The sequence below is a fragment of the Thalassophryne amazonica genome, chromosome 9 (assembly GCF_902500255.1).
Source record: "Thalassophryne amazonica chromosome 9, fThaAma1.1, whole genome shotgun sequence".
Lineage (NCBI taxonomy): Eukaryota > Metazoa > Chordata > Actinopteri > Batrachoidiformes > Batrachoididae > Thalassophryne > Thalassophryne amazonica.
In genome coordinates this window covers 108,329,740-108,350,582 of record NC_047111.1, presented here as the reverse complement: position 1 = coordinate 108,350,582, position 20,843 = coordinate 108,329,740, and the positions used below count along the sequence as shown (strand labels likewise).

At 42.1% G+C, this 20,843-nt stretch overlaps 1 protein-coding gene across 1 annotated transcript; it reads right to left on the bottom strand.

The window, feature by feature from the left end:
• Positions 1-5,592: 5,592 nt before the first annotated feature.
• samsn1b (SAM domain, SH3 domain and nuclear localisation signals 1b) lies at positions 5,593-18,966 on the bottom strand. Its single transcript, XM_034179114.1, has 8 exons — positions 18,894-18,966; positions 17,023-17,155; positions 16,570-16,939; positions 11,731-11,771; positions 11,433-11,587; positions 9,202-9,405; positions 6,053-6,218; positions 5,593-5,768 (listed from the first exon to the last, which is right to left on the bottom strand). The coding sequence occupies exons 1-8, from the start codon at positions 18,933-18,935 to the stop codon at positions 5,593-5,595; spliced, it is 1,287 nt and encodes a 428-aa protein (XP_034035005.1). The 5' UTR covers positions 18,936-18,966.
• Between the last annotated feature and the right edge of the window lie 1,877 nt (positions 18,967-20,843).

Here is a 20,843-nt window from a genome sequence, read left to right as displayed (position 1 = left end):
GATCTGTAGTGAGAGTAGAGAGCAAGTTGAGTCTAGTCTGGAGAAGTGGAGATATGCTTTGGACAGAAGGGAAATGAAAGTCAGTAGAAGCAAGACTGAGTACATGTGTGTGAATGAGAGGGAGCCCAGTGGAATAGTGCAGTTACAAGGAGTAGAAGTGGTGAAAGTAGATGAGTTTAAATATTTGGGGTCAACTGCTCAAAGTAATGGAGAGTGTGGTAGAGAGGTGAAGAGAGTGCAGGCAGGGTGGAGTGGGTGGAGAAAGGTGGCAGGAGTGATTTGTGACTGAAGAATATCAGCAAGAGTGAAGGGGAAAGTTTACAAAACAGTAGTGAGACCAGCTATGTTGTATGGTTTAGAGACAGTGGCACTAACAAAAAGACAGGAGGCAGAGCTGGAGGTGGCAGAGCTGAAGATGTTGAGATTCTCTTTGGGAGTGACAAGAATGGACAAGATTACAACCCCTGGCAAAAATTATGGAATCACCGGCCTCGGAGAATGTTTATTCAGTTGATTCATTTTGTAGAAAAAAAGCAGATCACAGACATGACACAAAACTAAAGTCATTTCAAATGGCAACTTTCTGGCTGTAAGAAACACTATAAGAAATCAGGAAAAAAAATTGTGGCCGTCAGTAACGCTACTTTTTTAGACCAAGCAGAGGGAAAAAATATGGACTCACTCAATTCTGAGGAAAAAATTATGGAATCACTGTAAATTTTCATCCCCAAAACTAACACCTGCATCAAATCAAATCTGCTTGTTAGTCTGCATCTGAAAAGGAGTGATCACACCTTGGAGAGCTGTTGCACCAAGTGGACTGACATGAATCATGGCTCCAACACGAGAGATGTCAATTGAAACAAAGGAGAGGATTATCAAACTCTTAAAAGAGGGTAAATCATCACGCAATGTTGCAAAAGATGTTGGTTGTTCACAGTCAGTTGTGTCTAAACTCTGGACCAAATACAAACAACATGGGAAGGTTGTTAAAGGCAAACATACTGGTAGACCAAGGTAGACATCAAAGCGTCAAGACAGAAAACTTAAAGCAATATGTCTCAAAAATCGAAAATGCACAACAAAACAAATGAGGAATGAATGGGAGGAAACTAGAGTCAACATCTGTGACCGAACTGTAAGAAACCGCCTAAAGGAAATGGGATTTACATACAGAAAAGCTAAACGAAAACCATCATTAACACCTAAACAGAAAAGAACAAGGTTACAATGGGCTAAGGAAAAGCAATCGTGGACTGTGGATGACTGGGTGAAAGTCATATTCAGTGATGAATCTCGAATCTGCATTGGGCAAGGTGATGATGCTGGAACTTTTGTTTGGTGCCATTCCAATGAGATTTATAAAGATGACTGCCTGAAGAGAACATGTAAATTTCCACAGTTATTGATGATATGGGGCTGCATGTCAGGTAAAGGCACTGGGGAGATGCCTGTCATTACATCATCAATAAATGCACACGTTTACGTTGATATTTTGGACAATTTTCTTATCCCATCAATTGGAAGGATGTTTGGGGATGATGAAATCATTTTTCAAGATGATAATGCATCTTGCCATACAGCAAAAACTGTGAAAACATTCCTTGCAAAAAGACACATAGGGTCAATGTCATGGCCTGCAAATAGTCCGGATCTTAATCCAATTGAAAATCTTTGGTGGAAGTTGAAGAAAATGGTCCATGACAAGGCTCCAACCTGCAAAGCTGATCTGGCAACAGCAATCAGAGTAAGTTGGAGCCAGATTGATGACGAGTACTGTTTGTCACTCATTAAGTCCATGCCTCAGAGACTGCAAGCTGTTATAAAAGCCAGAGGTGGTGCAACAAAATACTAGTGATGCGTTGGAGCGTTCTTTTGTTTTTCATGATTCCATAATTTGTTCCTCAAAATTGAGTGATTCCATATTTTTTTCCCTCTGCTTGGTCTAAAAAAGTAACCATTACTGACTGCCACAATTATTTTTCCTGATTTCTTATAGTGTTTCTTAAAGCCAGAAAGTTGCCATTTGAAATTACTTTAGTTTTGTGTCATGTCTGTGATCTGCTTTTTTTCTACAAAATTAAACAACTGAATGAACATTCTCCGAGGCCGGTGATTCCATAATTTTTGCCGGGGGTTGTAGTTACACAAATAGTGCAGTCAGTGGTCAGAATTCTAATATACATTATCCAGACAGCTTTGAGAACAATTAATCATCCATGTCCCTGCAAGGGTCCTGACGGGAAAGCAGATGTGCACACCTTGGCTTATTAACATGTCTAAAGCAGAGAGTTTGAATATATGTGTGAAACAGGTTTAGGCTGGTGACTAAACAATAGCTCTAATTAGCACCTATTGTGCTCGAGTTAGCACCCTCCTAATGACAGGGCAGCTGTCCCTCTCCTGATGGCTCCCTTGACGACTCTGCTGATGACGTGAATGACTCATTACCATGAACAAAAGACTGAAACTGCTTTGACCTGAGTACCCCATTGTAAACAGGGGATAAAGCGTGTCTCAGACCCCTCCCTGGTTAAGGCTGGGTTTCAAACATTTCACAAAGAATGCCTCCTTGACCCCTCTCTCAAACCATTTCTTCTCTCTGGCTAATATTTTAACTTCCTTGTCCTCAAACGTGTGGTTAGTGCCTTTAAGGTGGAGATGAACTGCAGACTGAGGTCCACTGGCGCCCTCTCTGCGGTGCTGGTATAGCCTTTTGTGTAAAGGTTGCTTAGTCTCACCTATGTAGTGTTCGTTACAGTTTTCCTGACATCTGATAGAATACACTACATTGCTCTGTTTGTAACTAGAGATCCTGTCCTTAGGGTGAAGTCATTTCTGTCTCAAGGTGTTAACCGGTTTAAACTGGGATTTTGTGCTGTCTGAAGATCCTCTGTAGTTTTTCCCCTACTCCTGCTAAATAAGGGAGAGACACTCCTCTTCTTCTTGTCTTGTTATTTAGCAGGAATAGGGGAAAAACTACAGAGGAGAGGGACAGCTGCCCTGTCATTAGGAGAGTGCTAACTTGAGCACAATAGGTGCTAATTAGAGCTATTGTTTAGTCACCAGCCTATAGCAGTCTGCCTCTCAGTAGGAGGGGTCTGGTTAGGTTTAAAACTCCAGCTTTTGTGACTTCTTGATTATTCTTCTCTACAAGAGTCAAGACAGAAGTCAGACCACCAGAGCAAGAATTTTAGCTGAGGAAGCTTCTGCGATTTGAAGCGAAACGTCCTCACGTCAAGCAACCCAGTCCAGTCGAAGATTCAAGCTTCTCTACAGTGTTCCCTTATGTTACACTTTTTACACATTTGAGTTCCATGGTTGTTTTTACATTTGTGTACTTGGATTTATATTTTGGTGTTGTTACTTCCTCTGTTGTGTTTTATCTTTGTTGTTATGGTTACCCTAAGATGTCTGAGTTTATTTAACTTTTTGGTTGATTCTTGACCTTTGACCCCATCACACACCTGTCCTCCATTTTGTTCATCAGTTTAGTATTTAAATTGCACCTGTGTCTTTGTTCACTTGATTTCTTCATGTTAGTTTCTGTGTTGTGCGTATCCTGACATTGCCTATTTTATAATGTGCTTCTGTGCTTTTCCTAGTGTTTTTGATACATTCCTTGTGACCCTGTTTGGATTCTGTTTTTGTGTAATTTCAGACCCTCCTTCCCACACGTCATTTTTGTCTTTATTTGGATTGTTTGCGACTGTTGGATTTAGTAGTGTGTGATTTTGGACTCCTGTACGCCGTAGCTCTCACATAGCTTGTTGACTGTTTTCACCTTGTGTTTTCTCCTTACCACCATTTTGATTGCTGCATTCATTTTGGGTTCTGTTTTGACATTACTAAACCATGACACTCAAGTCTTCTTGAATATGGCACCACAAGCTTGGTGCACCTATCTTTGGGCAGTTTTGTCCATTACTCTTTGCAGCACCTTTCCAGCTCCATCAGGTTGGATGGGGAACATCGGTGCACAGCCATTTTCAGATCTCTCCAGAGATGTTCAGGTCTGGGCTCTGGCTGGGCCACTCAAGGACATTCACAGAGTTGTCCTGAAGTCACTCCTTTGACATCTTGGCTGTGTGCGGAGGGTCATTGTCCTGCTGAAAGATGAACCGTCGCCCCAGTCTGAAGTCAAGAGCGCTCTGGAGCAGGTTTTCATCCAGGATGTCTCTGTACATTGCTGCATTCATCTTTCCCTCAATCCTGACTAGTCTCCCAGTTCCTGCTGCTGAAAAACATCTCCACAGCATGATGCTGCCACCACCATGCTTCACTGTAGGGATGGTGCCTGGTTTCTCCAAACATGACGCCTTTGCATTCACACCAAAGAGTTCAATCTTTGTCTCATTAGAACAGAGAATATTGTTTCTTATGTTCTGAGAGTCCTTCAGGTGCCTTTTGGCAAATTCCAGACGGGCTATCATGTGCCTCTTATTAAGGTTTGGCTTCTGTCTGGCCACTCTTCCACAGAGGCCTGATTGGTGGATTGCTGCAGAGATGGTTGTCCTTCTGGAAGGTTCTCCTCTCTCCACAGAGGAATGCTGGAGCTCTGACAGAGTGACCAATGGGTTATTGGTCACCTCCCTGACTAAGGCCCTTCTCTCCTGATCACTCAGTTAAATGGGCAGCCAGCAAGAGTCCTGGTGGATCCAAACTTCTTCCATTTACAAATGTTGGAGGTCACTGTGCTCATTGGGACCTTCAAAGTAGCAGAAATGTTTCTCTACCCTTCCCCAGATTTGTGCCTCGAGTTAATCCTTTCTCAGAGGTCTACAGAGAATTCCTTTGACTTCATGCTTGGTTTGTGCTCCGACATGACCTTATATGTAGACAGGTGTGTGTCTTTCCAAATCATGTCCAATCAACTGAATTTACCCCAGGTGGACTCCAGTTAAGCTGCAGAAACATCTCAAAGATGATAAGTGGAAACAGGATGCACCTGAGCTCAGTTTTGAACATCATGTCAAATGCTGTGAATACTTATGCATACGGAATTTCTTTGTTTGTTTGTTTGTTTGTTTGTGGAATGAATAGAATTGTTTGTTTTTTTAATGTCACCATTCACAAACATCCAAGCAAAGTTATGTTTATTATCCATCCATTTTCTGTACCTGCTTACTCCAATTAAGGGTCAGGAGCTGGAGCCTATTCCAGCAGTCATAAGGCGTGAGGCCAAGTCTGTGGCAGGGCCACATGTAGACAAACAGACACATTCACGCCTACGGTTAATTTAATGTTTCCAATTCACCTAACCTGCATGTCTTTTTAAATGTTTGAGGAAACTGGAGCACCCAGAGAGAACCCACGCAAACACAAGGAGAACATGCAAACTCCACACAGAAACGCCACAGATGGGAATCGATCCCATGACCGTCTTGCTCTGAGTCAGCAGTATTAACCACTAACCCACCGTGCTGCCTGTTTTTTTATTATTGTTATTATTATTATTATTATTAACTAGGCAAATTCCGAGCAGCAGCATCACACTGACTTCACACCCACAAATGTCATATTGTCATTCAAATAATAAAAAAAGCATTCATTAAAAAGAGATGAGAATCAATCAGGATTTTCAAAATGGGATTAATTTCCTGAAGTTGTAATCTGATGTGACAGATCTGGCGTGCAGAGAAAGCTGCTGTCAGGACTGTCAGACTGCATGTGGCAGCCAGAGTCTCGTGGGCAGTTCGTGTCAGTCTTTGTGTTCTCGCCAAGTGTCTCAGACACCTGATCAGCTTCATTCTGCAGCAGATGATCAGCTGCAAAGAGAAGATATCAAGGATAAATGTTATGTTGAAGAGTGAACAGATGAACATTTTTTTTTCCACTTTCAGGTGTTCTTCTCTCAGTTATTAAAGGTATGTTCCTGTCTGAATCAAAATATCTCTATGTAGGTAAGAAAATAATATGATTATTTTATATAGAAATAAAAGTAACAAATGAGGACGTCAAATCATAAATCAAACCCTCAAAGGTTGTACACCTGATTTGTTGTTCCAGTTTTAACACCATGTGCTGTGATGAGCTTGTCCTCATTACTCACAGTGCTGCTGATGCTGCTGCTGATGCTGCAGGGAGTTGACGGCGGCCATCAGCTGGAACCTGTGTTCTGGATCAGTCACATTCAGCTCCGTCAGGTGCTCCTCCCTCAGCAGCATTGAGTCCTCCACTGTTTGGTACCCGTGCAGCCGCAGAGATGAGCAGTGCTCCTGGAAAGGAGAGGAACACGTGTACACTACATCATGATTTGAACTGAGGTCAACAGAAAATCAACCCAGAACAACAGCTGAATAATGAGATTTCTGACGTCCGCCAATCCAGACCAGATCACCTCCAAAATATAATGGAGTCTTCCACTGCCTAATATGTATTCAGTGGTGGGCACAGCTAACCAAAAGGTTAGCATTGATAACCGCTAATCAGCTAACTGAAAAATTATCTTTTATAACACTAAACCAATGAACTACTAAAACTAGAGACATTCGTCACGAAATGCCCTGCGTGCAGTACTATTTTCCATGTAAAGTGCAGTAATATGTACATGTGTGGGGTAGGTATTTGGTTGAACCCTCATGTGTTTGATGTAAACGGGGATACACAGTGGAAAAATTGGAGATTGACATTATATTTATTTAGAGGATGTGGCCAACACTGACCATAAAAAGTCGGTAGCCTTCGAACAAATGCAACTATTGGTAATTTTTTAAAAGTAGGTCAAGTTCACCAGTCTTTGAACCCACGCGAAGTACTCCTTCAAGGCATGTACCCACCAAATATGAAGTTTTTGCAAGCAATAGGTGCTGAGGTACATTGCGGCGAACAAATTTCAGGCGAAGGATTTGACAGTTGTGACCACTGGTGACCTTGAAAAGTAGGTCAAGGCCACCGACCTTCGAACCCATGCAAAGTACTCCTCCAAGGCATGTACCCATCAAACATGAAGTTTTTGCGAGCAATAGGTGCCGAGCAATGTTGTGGCGAAGAATTTGACAGTTGTGACCATTGGTGACCTTGAAAAGTAGGTCAAGGTCACCGGCCTTCAAACCCATGCAAAGTACTCCTCCAAGGCATGTGCCCACCAAATATGAAGTTTTTGCGAGCAATAGGTGCCGAGCTACGTTGCGGCCGCACAGACGGACAGACAGACAGGAAGGCAGACAGACAGACAGACGGACAGGTGAACAGACGAAAGGACGGACGGACACCCCAGATGCTATATGCCTCGCCTCGCGGCACAAGCACCACGCGGGGCATAAAAAAATTTTGCAGAAGCTACAGCTAATCACTAACTGATACCTTTTTAGTTCTGTCTCCAGTCCACTGACAAGCCAATTTTGAGTTTAAATACCACCAAAGCTTCTGATAGAATCAAATGCAATCACAAAGACAACCAATGAGTCAGCGCTTTTGTCTTTGTGCACCCTGCACACTGCTGTAGGAAAGAGTCATTATCCTTCACAGCATACAGTGGTCCAGCCGTGAGGCAGACGTCTTGAAAAGGAAAGCAGGTTTGACTTGTGGTTTTGATTAAAAATGAAATTAATCCAGATAGAATAACTACATTAATGTCAACTGTCACTGCCATGTACAAAGTGAAAATATAACACATCTTTTAATTTTAAAATAATGGACTAATTCTGAAGTTTTGAACATTAGCACACACAGATGCCCAATATTATGTTTTCATTCACACTATGTAAAAACCAACACAAGCTACTGTAACGTGCATGGCAGTGTTTACAAATAATTTTATTTAATTTAATTCATTTAATTAGTGTATAATGCGCCAAATCACAGCAAAAGCTGTCTTAAGGCGCCTTACATAAAACAAGTCAACATAAAATTGAATAAATAATTAAAAATGAATAAAAAATTCAAATACATAAATAAAAACAGAAGTAAAAGAATAAAACAAATAAAAATAAAAACTATCCATAAGAAAGAGAATAAAAATAGGTTTTGAGTCTTGACTTAAAAATGTCCACAGACTCAGACTGCCTCACGGTCGCAGGAAGACTGTTCCACAGGGTGGGTGCACGATACGAAAAGGCTCTTTGACCTGCTGACTTCTTCTTCACCAAATAAATGTGCTTTTGTAAAATATGTCATTTTTTCATTTGTTAAAAAAAAGGCAGCACCAAAAATTCACCATTCCCACCGTTGTCGACCTGAATCACAACTTAACAGACTTTTCAGTTTTGCAAATGGCTTTTTTAAAATTTGATTTATAAATCAAAACCACAAGTCAAACCTGCTTTCCTTTTCAAGATGTCTGCCTCACGGCTTGATCACTGTCTGCTGTGAAGGATAATGACTTGTTTTTTTATGTGGCCTCCTGGTAGGCAGACCCCTTCTCCTGGGGTAGAGTTCTTCTTCTCTTTTTCTTCTCTTTTTTCTTATATAGCGCCAAATCACAACAAACAGTTGCCCCAAGGCGCTCCATATTGCAAGGCAAGGCCATACAATAACCATGAAAAACCCCAACGGTCAAAACGACCCCCTATGAGCAAGCACTTGGCCACAGTGGGAAGGAAAAACTCCCTTTTAACAGGAAGAAACCTCCAGCAGAACCAGGCTCAGGGAGGGGCAGTCTTCTGCTGAGACTGGTTGGGGCTGAGGGAAAGAACCAGGAAAAAGACATGCCGAGAAGGGGGGCAGAGATCGATCACTAATGATTAAATGCAGAGTGATGCATACGGAGCAAAAAAAGAAAGAAACAGTGCATCATGGGAACCCCCCACAGTCTACGTCTAAAGCAACATAACCAAGGGATGGTCCAGGGTCACCTGAGTTGAGCTCAGCTTCTCTCAGCTGCCTGACTGCTTGCAAAATATGTAGCAGACCGGAACCAACATGTATGATTTTAGGGTTTATAAATGTATTTCACCCTTACTGACTAAGCAAAAAACATTATCAAACTAAATTATCGGAACTAAATCTAGTGGAAGGTAATTTGTCTGCTGATGGTTTTTGAAGTTAGCTGAAAAGCTAATCCGCTAACAAAAAGTTAGCTTTGCTAATTAATGGTTAGCAGATTAGCGAACTGTGCCCACCACTATATGTATCTGTGCTGAAAATTTTGCCAAAATCCATGCAGTAGTTTTGATGTAATCCTGCTAACTGGCAGACAGACAGCCAAATAAATGCAGGCGATTTTATTATGTCCTTGGTGGCTGTAATTAGAACATGTACCTCCAAACGGAGCCTCTTTAAAGCTTCCAGTAGGGTTGCTTGTGTGGATTCTCGACTGACTCTGCAGGTGTCCTTATCTGTCTCTGCACTGAGCTCTGTTAGCACATCCACATAGATGAATTTAAAATTCCCTATTCTACCATTCAGCATTCCGGTCCATATTCCCACATGTGGTTTGGCTAGGATGTCAATCACATCGCCCACCTGAATAAAACACAAGAGCTTTATCAACACAAACCTCAACAACAGGGAAACATTGGACAGTCCTTGCAATATTTATTTCTTCACTTCTTAGTTTCTGGATAGCTATAGATGAGTCACCAAGAAAAGATGAAGTTTCCACAATGGTTTTGCTTTATTAAAAAAACAACAACAAAAAAGAACATTGACAAACAAATGCCATGCGGTGACCACCTTATATACAGAGCCATACCTGGACAAGGCTATCATTGGCATACCTCTCCAGCCTGTGTATCTGACCCTTCACATTACTCGGAGTGATAAGTAAAGAGAGTGAATTCAACACAACAGAACCTTATTCCCCCATCACACATATGCCGATTGAAGCCGAATGGCCTCAGAATGACACATTCAGCCACAATCGGGAAATATTGACTTGCAGTCTATGAGCATCTACATATTTGATCCCATTCGCTCAGCTGTGCCGAGTGTGTTGCACATGTTCAAAACACTCTTGGCACCATCAAGATGGAACACACATCTGCTGGTGGCCTATATGCAGTTTTTGCATCATCTGATGGCAGTCTACATATTCTAACAGCATCTGAAATGATCTGATCACGATTGATTGAGCTCTGAGATTGATCTGTCACAGCAAAGCCTGCTGACATGTTGTGCCACGGATGTCCACCTCCACTGGACCCCTGCCCAGGAAATGTTGATATGTAATAACATTCATCATATACAGTGAATATGAACAGCGCACAATCAGCCCGAAAGTACCGTGTGCCGCTGTGCCTCACCTTGGTCTCATGTGCAAGTAATGCGTCATAGCGCACGTCAGGCATGAAGCTGAATGGATCTCACCGCTGTAATATACATATTATTACCTAAACTTAGTAGGAGGTATGACGTGGAACTGTATCCCAGGCCATGACAATGTTAATAAAAATGAAACTCACCTCCAATACGGAACCACGATTGCTTCACCACAGGCTTTTCACCACAGCCTGTGGTGAAAAGCCTGACCCAGGTGCAAAAATTAAATCCCATGTGATAATCCAACTGACATCACGGTGTACAGAGTTGTGTTGTGCTCCTGAAGTGAGCACAACACAATTTCAGCCCCATGTGTGAGCACAGGGCGTGCACGCACACGGCGTACTCGCACACGGCGTACTCGCACATGTGTGCACGTGAAGAACACAGCGCTGCCTCCCACTCTGGTCCCGTGTTTGCTATCCAGACGTTTGGACATAGGGCAGTCTGCAGCACCTTTTTTGGCCATCTGACAGCAGTCTGTGTGTCATCTAAACTGTTGTCTACATACACTTTGGATGCCATCGTGCAGGTGTGGATGAGGTAATCTGGATGCAGTCTGACACTGCTGACCACGCCTCTTTTCCTCCCGACTGCGTCCGATGATGGTAATATTTGCCATTTCGGCCTGGTTCCTGCACATTCTTGCTATGTGTGACGGGGGCTTTACATCCAGAGCAAGGGAGCTCCTCCAGTGGCCACTTGTGGTACTACAGTCCAGGGTGAAATAATCAAGCTGGTGATTTTTTACACATCATGTCCTTGCAACCACTATTCCACCGTGCTCCCTCTCAGTTACGCACGAGTTGCTCCTATTGACTTTAATTCCCCTTCTCTCCAGAGCATATCTCCACCTCTCCATGCTACTCTTACTACAGATTAAAATGTCACCTGCAAACATAATATTCCACTGCCCACTGGGCAGGTGCTTATCCCCAGATACCTTAGCACAAAGCAGATGAGGGTCTACATCTCCCCCAACATGGGATACCAGTCCATCCCAGGTTAGTTCTCCAGCCAAGCTTGGTACCCATTTACAACTGGGTGGACTAAGACAATGCAGACTATATGTCTTGTCCAAGGACACAAACAGGCTGCCTGAAACACACACCTGGATTTGAACATTTGTCTGTGGAGTGGTAGTCCATCTCTTATTCATTGGCTCCACCTCCTCTGCATATTCCAGACCTTCTTTGATACTCGACTGTTCTGAAGCCTGCGCCTGTTGTTACCTTGAGTGTGAGGGACTCTGTGTCGTATGGACTCGGCACAAAGTCCGTGTGGACTCTGGCTCTGCCACAGAACTGTCTCTTGTATGAAAGTTGCTCCTCCACCAGCTTCAGGCTGCTTCTGTTACTGGAACATTCTGATCCACTGGTGACACCACCTGTGAAGCAGCAGAACACGTGTTTTCACCATCAGACGTTTGATTTGTGAATTTTTTGAGTTGAATCTGTCCATGACAACTTTGTGTTTTAAACACAATACTTGTAAGCATGGGTTTTGTGACTGGGGTGGGTTGTTACTTACTTGAAGAGCTTTGGGCCACATCCAGGCTGTTCAGGCTTTCACTGAGTTATTAGACCTCCTGTGTCTTCCACCAGGTTCATCAATCTCTGTTTCTCTGGTCTGCATAGCAAAAATACAAAGTCACACTTTTCCTCGTCTGCCCTGTCATCTTCCTTCTTTGTCACTTGTTATCTTCTCCTGCAGGTGTTGGGGACGAGCAAAAACTGGACGTAAACCAGCCTAAGAGCTGAGTCAAGGCCTTGAGCTGCCATATTTGAGTCCTCATGCGACAGAACGACTCAGTATCCCAGTTAATGCTGCAGCACGCGGCTCCTCAGGCAAACAAAAAAAACTAATCCTGCAGGAGTTCCTGTACTTTTTATAGCTGCAGGTAGCTGATAAGCATAATCCCCGATGTGCACTGAGCATCAACTTCCTGTTCCTGCAACAAGGTTTTCATAGCATGGAACATATTATTGGCAGCTCACCAAAATCATTTTTAAAGTGTCAGACTTTAATGTCAAGTGTGACCTATATCAACCGAGATGCAACTTAAAAATAAAGTTTAAAAATTTAATTCAGTCAATTTGCATTTCTATTATAGTTCATTATAATGAAATATGATGCTTTTCAGACTGAAAGATGAAACGGTTCCCATCTGCATTCTTGCTAAGCTTTGATAACCTAATTCAGTTTCAGTTCATTTAATTTGTATAGCACCAAATCACAAAAAACGCTGCCTCATGGAGTGAAGTCCAACCACCCCCACCCCCCAGCGAGCAATCACACAGGTGACAGTGGTAAAAGGAAACACTCCCTCTGGTGATAATAACCTAATAGCAACCATTTTTACTTTTTAATGTTTTTATTTTTAGTTATTTACTTTTTGCCCATTATTGGTTTGTGTTGATTTATATTAAATGTACCTAGAATTCATGCATAAAATAAGCATTAATTCCTCAAAAGTAGTAAAAGAAAATATACTTTAGTTGCTTCAGGGAAAGAAGTGCAAGCATTTTGCATCTTGTCACATATGACTGTTGTAAATCAATCACTCAGTCAATCAATACCTGTCCACAGGCTACATTTAAAAGTTTTGTTGCCTTATTTGTGTTATTATCGTGACCCAGTGCAGAAACATATAAACCTGAACATTGCTGAGGGCCCCTTCATACATAGTGTGAAGTTTGGACGAAGTGCACACGTAGTGCGGCATGACGCAGGAATTGTGTGCAAACCGTGTAATGTCGTCCCTGCAAATGCCTCATACACTTGTTGCTACCAACTATTTGCGCACCACAAGCGCCTGAAAGACAAAGTGTGCGCTGTGCGAACCCATCGCACCCTCTTGCGGAAGGTGCCGACCAATTCCAGGTGACACGCACGAACATATAACACCACCGCATGGCACTTAGAAAATGTGTGGCCATTGCACTCTTGGCACGACAACAGACTGCAGACAATCACTTTTGTACTTGCAGATAAATCTGTCTAATTCCCACACGAGTGTGGCTTTGGTGTGTCTGCTGAGATGACAGGAGGTGTGCCCTCCCACTGAAGCAGCTGTAGAAATCTGTGGATCTGGACATCCCAGCTGGACACCACGTACTGTGTTTGGACGGACATGGACAAACAACTGCCCCTGTGATGCACGTGTGTCTGTTTGCTTTTATCAAGTGGACATAAATAGAAACATATTACTGTGGCAACGTGCTGCAGCGAGTAAGCGCACGCACGGTGCGCACATGGACAGGCTGCTCCCAGGTCGAAATGGACCGTCAAAACAGTTGTAAAAAATGGGTTTCAGTGTATTCCTATTATGCACTAGATGTAATACATTTTAAAGTGAATCTATGAACTTCAGCTTGATGTACAGTGGTGACACTCACTGTTGCCTCTGGTGGGTAGTTGTCATGAACCCTGCCAGGATATGATGTGGTCTTGGTCTCTTGCTGAAGCTTTGGTGCATTTGGATCAACAGTCTCTTCCTGGTATTTTGAAATCAAAACACACTGTAAGCATGACTAATAGTACATCAGAATACCCTGATCCAGACTCCATTAGGCATCCTACCGTAAAGTGTCACTGTCACAGTAGCTCAAGTAGTAAAATAACAATAGCTTAAAAAAAAAAAAGCCTGTGTACTGGCCATTCTTCACCTTTGGATATAATTCACCATAACCAGCCGCGGTCGGCTCTCTGTTAACACGCCCAGCAGACAATGTGTCCTATGTCCAGCGGGTGTCAACATGCCAAGGTGCACAATGTGTTTTCCATGCAGACAAAGGTCTCATGTCTCAGAATGTTTACTGCCTCGCCATGTATTGCTGAACCACAGGTGGTGAACAATTGCCTGTTCTTTGTTCTGTGCAAATGAAGCTGTCTCGCATACTAATGTTTCCTGCTTCACCTGCTGCAAATACGACAAAAAGCTTGCTTGACCCCTTGGTGTTGCTGCCCCTTCAGGAGGGCTGAACTGTATAAATGCTGTAATTTTTGTGAATAAAACACATTTCTTCTTTGACTCATTTTCTCTCTCTTGCATCTACAACGGTGCAATCGAAAGCATGGAGAAGTAACGACCATTAAACGGCGCTCACTGCATTGCCAGAATGGGGAAAATGTGTCTCTTTTAGCCAGTTTCCACTCTTGTGATTACGACACGATCACACACGTAACTTCTACACTGGCACCACCGACATCTACACCCGTGTATTATTTCATGACAAATTAATGAAAATAGATAAATTCTTACCTGCAACTTTAATAAAAGTGAAAAATTTGCTGTAAATCTGAGTTCTTCCTTGGTCCATGACCAACCACCCATGTCAATATCATATACTAAAAACTTGTAAAATTTGGAACTTGGGACAGTCCTATAACTATTCATCAAGGTTCTGGTCTGCATCTCTAGTACCCGGCTCGCACCACCGATGGGCCAAATTTATAGGTGTGTTCACACATGTAACTTTTGTCCCAGTTTTCACAATTTCCAAAAAACAGATACTGTTGGAAGTGCAATGGTTTCTATAACATTCATTTCCATCATAACAGACTTTCTGCCACATTGGATTTTATAGAAAACACTAAATAAATAAATTCAGATGTCACAAATTTTGTCCAGTTTTCATGAAAATTGGCACAACTGATCTTCAGATCAAACCTCATAATGCTATATAAATGTACGTTTTTTTCAAAGCAATCAAATGAATACTCACCGAACAAAGGGACAATGGGTGAGACTTTATTTCTGTGATTATTTAATTTATGTATGTATTTGGTATGGCCAGCTGACAATAAAGTTCACACTGTGCCATGTGTGCTGAGACGTGGTTGGTCAATCCAACTGTGATCTTGTTTACGAGGTCTGTTAGAAAAGTATCGGACCTTTTTATTTTTTTCAAAAACCTGATGCATTTGAATCACGTGTGCTTGCATGAGCAAACCTTGAACCTTCGTGCACATGCGTGAACCTTTTCACGCCTGTTGATTGCATCATTTCCTGGTAAGCAGCCTTTGTGTGAAGTGTATGTCGTGCGCTCAGCGGATATTCATTCCAAGGAAAAAGACGGAACGACTGGAGCAGCGCCGCATCAAATTTTGCCAGAAACTGGGCGACAGCCAGGTGGAAACCATTCGGATGATTCAGATGGCTTTCGGTGACTTTAAGCGGTTGAAGATGAGTGAGTGAGTGAGTGAGTGAGTGAGTGAGTGAGTGAGTGAGTGAGTGAGTGAGTGAGTGAGTGAGTGAGTGACAAATGTTAATCCAAGAATCTGGCTTGTCTTGTGGCTATTGAGGTTTTCCATCAGTTCTTTCAAAATAAGTAACTTGTTTATCATATGTTCAAGAGTAATACGTATTTACTTTTGGATATAACATTTTGGCGAAAATGACTAAAAAAAAAAACACCTGTAGATCATAAAGTGTTAAAATTAATTTAATGCCATTACGTAAAAGGCTTTCAAATAAAATTAACATGAAAAACTTTGACAAATGTTTACAGATGACCAACAACAGAGAGTTGTGGTCCTTTTCCAATGTCTCCAATTCCCAGAGTTAAAAAACCACGTGCACCTAAAACAGGTGATTTGATGAGCTCATCTATCTGTTTGAAGAGTTGAAGTCATTCAAATCAGATGGATTAGTGTGTCCATAGAAGAAATATGTGGTAGGACTTTTTCCTCACTGAGGGTTTCCACGTCTGCCAGTTCCTTTATCACTTCTTTAGTTGTGATCCTGGGGTTCTGTTGGACCCTTCAAATCAAAGTCAATCTATCCTGGGTGTTTATTCCAGCCTCCCTCCTCAGTGATGTGAAGTAAAATTCTTATATAGTCATAGAATGTACAGTTCTAGTGGTATCTTGAATTTATTATAATTGAGTCCTAAAGAGGAACTTGACATATCCACAGTTTGTTATAGGTTTCTCCAGATGCATTAGAGCAGGGGTGGGCAATGAGGGCCAAGACACTGCAGGTTTTCCTTGCAACCAATCACCTCAGCAGGTGGGTTGCTGATGAGCTTCTACCTTGAACATAAACACCTGGTCGTCTTGAAATTACCTGCTGAAACACCTGATCATTAATGAAATCACCTGCTGAGGTGACTGGTAGCAAGGAAAACCTGCAGTGCTTTGGCCCTTCATGGCACATGATTGCCCACCCCTGCTTTAGAGTAATTCTTTTGATTTTCTCCTGCTCTTCAACAAAAGAATGCATTGGTTCATCAGGTAGGCCATTAAATACAACAACAGTACCCCAGTTAACCTCTAATTATGCCAGTTAGACACCCAAAAGTTTTCAAAAGTAATTACATCAATTTCCGATCGATAAATCTTTGCTGTAATAATCTGTATGTGCACCGAGTGTATCTTACTGTGTTTTGTGAGAGGTACAGATCTGTGATGGAGCGGATCAGTCGTGGCGCTGACAGATCTAAGTGTTTTTTGTCCATTTCCAGTGACAAAGGGCCACTGCACAGCCACGCTTCATGCTGAGACTCCTGCCAGGTGTGGTGGGACGGCGTCCAGGAGTGTGGAAAATCTACTGGGCACCATGGATAATTTCCAGCCGCAAAGCTACAAACACTTTCCTGCTCGGAATCTTCGTGGACACCTTTGGCTCGCTGCTGATGAGGCGATGGTGCTGAGTGATATGACATCTTTTCGGATCTTTTGCTCAGGCCCATACAGGCGAACACTGGGTCGTTAGTCACCACATCTGCCAAATTATCTAAAAAGAAAAAAATATATATATAGCTCAGTACATCTACACCAAACAGCAGGTTGGATTACAGGTCATCCAAAATAACTCACCGTCCTTCTCTGATGTTGTTTTCACAGTTGGAGCATCCCTCTGGTTTCTCTTTATCTGTATTAGATTCTTAAACTTCTTCAGTCTTGTTGTTGTTTGTGGTGACTCTGTTGCATCGGCTCCATTTTCACTTCTCTGTAACAGAGAATTTCAGGCTGCTTCAAATAAATACGTTAAGAAATTGCACAGAAAACAAATCAAGAATCAGTGCCACTGTCGTCACATGTAAAAATGTCCACGAACTTGCAAGTATGCCAGGTATGTGTGTGGCTATCTGATGCATGCGGCAGGATTATGGAAGTGACTGTTAACGTGTGAAAGGTGGTGTTAAAAATTAAATTTGCTGCTCAGTAATGTCTGTCTTCATTCTAATCATGTCAGTCTGTTTGTGTTTGCTATATGTTTGTGTACAACGATGAAAAAGATTTGTGCAATGCAAAAATGAATGAATAGCAACAACAACAACAATCAATCAAGTCCAAAAGGAACAAACATTGGACATTATTACATCTATCTTAGAGATTATGTGATGACCAGTGTTTGTTTATTTGCTTGTTCACAGAATCATGCAAAAATTAATTAACTGACTTCAATGGAACATGGCTGAGGGGTCAGCCATGGACCAAGAAAGAACCCATAAAATTTTGGCACAAATGTGTCTTCAACTTGCATTTAAAAGACTCAACAGAATCAGACTGCCATGTTCCACCTGGAAGGCTGTTGCATAAAAACCGTGCACAGTACGAAAAACCCCTGTGACCCATAGTCCTTCTTTACGTTAGGCACACACAGAAATCCTGCACTCTGCTGCAGCTAGAGTACTGACGGGGACTAGAAGGAGAGAGCATATCTCACCCATATTGGCCTCTCTTCATTGGCTTCCTGTTAATTCTAGAATAGAATTTAAAATTCTTCTTCTTACTTATAAGGTTTTGAATAATCAGGTCCCATCTTATCTTAGGGACCTCGTAGTACCATATCACCCCAATAGAGCGCTTCGCTCTCAGACTGCAGGCTTACTTGTAGTTCCTAGGGTTTGTAAGAGTAGAATGGGAGGCAGAGCCTTCAGCTTTCAGGCTCCTCTCCTGTGGAACCAGCTCCCAATTCAGATCAGGGAGACAGACACCCTCTCTACTTTTAAGATTAGGCTTAAAACTTTCCTTTTTGCTAAAGCTTATAGTTAGGGCTGGATCAGGTGACCCTGAACCATCCCTTAGTTATGCTGCTATAGACGTAGACTGCTGGGGGGTTCCCATGATGCACTGTTTCTTTCTCTTTTTGCTCTGTATGCACCACTCTGCATTTAATCATTAGTGATCGATCTCTGCTCCCCTCCACAGCATGTCTTTTTCCTGGTTCTCTCCCTCAGCCCCAACCAGTCCCAGCAGAAGACTGCCCCTCCCTGAGCCTGGTTCTGCTGGAGGTTTCTTCCTGTTAAAAGGGAGTTTTTCCTTCCCACTGTAGCCAAGTGCTTGCTCACAGGGGGTCGTTTTGACCGTTGGGGTTTTACATAATTATTGTATGGCCTTGCCTTACAATATAAAGCGCCTTGGGGCAACTGTTTGATGTGATTTGGCGCTATATAAAAAAAATTGATTGATTGATTGATTGAGAAAGAAGAGCAGGTAGATGAGTGATTGGGATCAAAGACCACAATTAGTGGTTAGGGATTTGGATCAAAGTCAGCAGGGTGGATTTATTTCAGGAACCATACGTTGTTCTGGCCTGAATAAATGAGGGGACGTATTTACATGTAGATGCCAAATCACAGCCACCATGTGCTGCAGTGTCTGCATGCATGTTTGGATTTTTAGCATGATTTTTTGACCTGAACTGGAATAAGACCTGTCAGGGAGCAGCAATGTGGTTTTACCTGAGCTGGTTGATGTTCCTGTCTCTTTTCACACTCGTCCATTCTTTTAACTTTGGTCAACACATTGGTTTGAGATGGAACATTGTGGGTCTCTGCAGGATCAAATCATACAGGTTACTGCATTATGTCCTCCATTATCCACTTATTGTGCAATGTTTAGAATATAAATGTATTTGATATGTGAATGGAGTTATGTTGTCAGAGATATCTTGAGGTCTAGACCACAGTAAGTGGACTTCTTGTTGAACTGCAAGATGTTTCGTTGTTCATCCATGTCATGCTTGGCCCCGGCTCAGGGTTTAGGTCCTGATTTTGGCACTACGTCCTTTATGGTTTTATAGTTTTGTTTTCATTTGTTTATTCTTTCTCTTGTAAATCTCAGTGTGGTTCTGTTTAATGCTTTGCTTTGCTTTCTAGGTAGTCACTGGTTCCATTCTTTATCTTATCATTTTGCTTCGCATTTATTTATTTTATAGCTCGTTTTGTATTTGTTTTGTCATGGTCCTTTAGGTTTCTTTAGTTTTGTTCTGTTTATCACATTTATTGTATATGCTTGGTCACAGGTTTTTGTTATTATTTATCTTTGATGTTGCTTATCAGTTTACGTTCCATTTGTTGTTTATTGTATTATTCAGTTGTCACCTGTTTTGTTTTTTGTTCATTCCATAGTTTGTTCTGCCATTTTTATTGGACCAGTTCCATTCCAGTTTTAGTTTTAAGCAGTAGTTTCCTGGTTTTCCTGTTGTTACAGTAGTTCTTAGTTTTTCCCCTTTTGGTTTGCTCACATTCATTTTTTGAACACGTCATGTTTCTCACAGTTAGTATTTCTGTCACTCTCTTCTCTTGTTTTGCACTGCTTTGTTTTGCGCTCTCGCACTCTCTTGCCTTTCTTCTCTCTTCTTTGTTCACTTCACCACACCTCTTTCCTGAACTTTCCACACACCTGCTTCACATCAACCTGATTAATTTGCACCTTTTTAAAACCCTCACAGTTCCACAGCTCACTGCCTGATTGTTAACCTTGTTCACTTTCTCGCCTCTCGTTCTTGTCCAGTGTGCTCTTGTGTGTTTTGAACTTGCTTTTGTGCTCCAACCTCCGCCTTGCCGTATCCTGAACTCCTGCCTGTATTTTGACACTGCCTTTGTTTTGCCTGTTATATACCTCGACGCCATGTGAACGAACCCTGCCTGGTTTATGGACCACGTCCCAGCCTGTATCATGTCTGATACCTCTGCTTCCATGTCTGACTACCTGTATACCGAACCCAATGCCTGGTTTCAAGATAAAGCCTATTATTCATCTAAACCAACCATGCTTGTGAGTCTGCATTGGTCTCCTACTGCTTCTGGTTTCAGCCCACCATGAGCCCTGACAATCCAATTGACTTCAGATTTAAAAACAGTGGTGTGTGTATCTAGGGATGGGTATCGAGAACCGGTTCCTTTCGGGTATCGTTAAGAAATGATTCGATCCACCGACATCAATAAGCTTTGTGCTTAACGATTCTGTTATCGGTCCTTCAGAGTGGCCGTTGTTTTGGTGGGTGTTTGTCAGGAAAATGATCATTTCTCTACATTGATTATAGACCCTGCAGCGGGTCCTTAATCAACTTTTCTGCAGCGCGGCTTCGCTTTGAACCTTGAACCAATCGAAGCGTGGTTCGCAGATTGAAGCAATGCTTCGGTCGATTGCTTCGTTTATTTCTTTCTTTCGCTTAATTTTCCCCCGCTAAAACCCTAAAGAGCATACGTCTGTGAGTATTATTTACCTTTTCTATGTTAAACCGACCTGTTATGGTCTTCTGAAACAGTTGATAGATGTATTTTATAACTTAAAAACGGGAGCGATGCTAACGCGTTAGCATGTCTATGGCATTTTCAATGTTAAAAGTTAGCATTAAACAATTGCAGCCGTCATCACGTTCGGGTGCATTTGTTTTCAAATTGTAA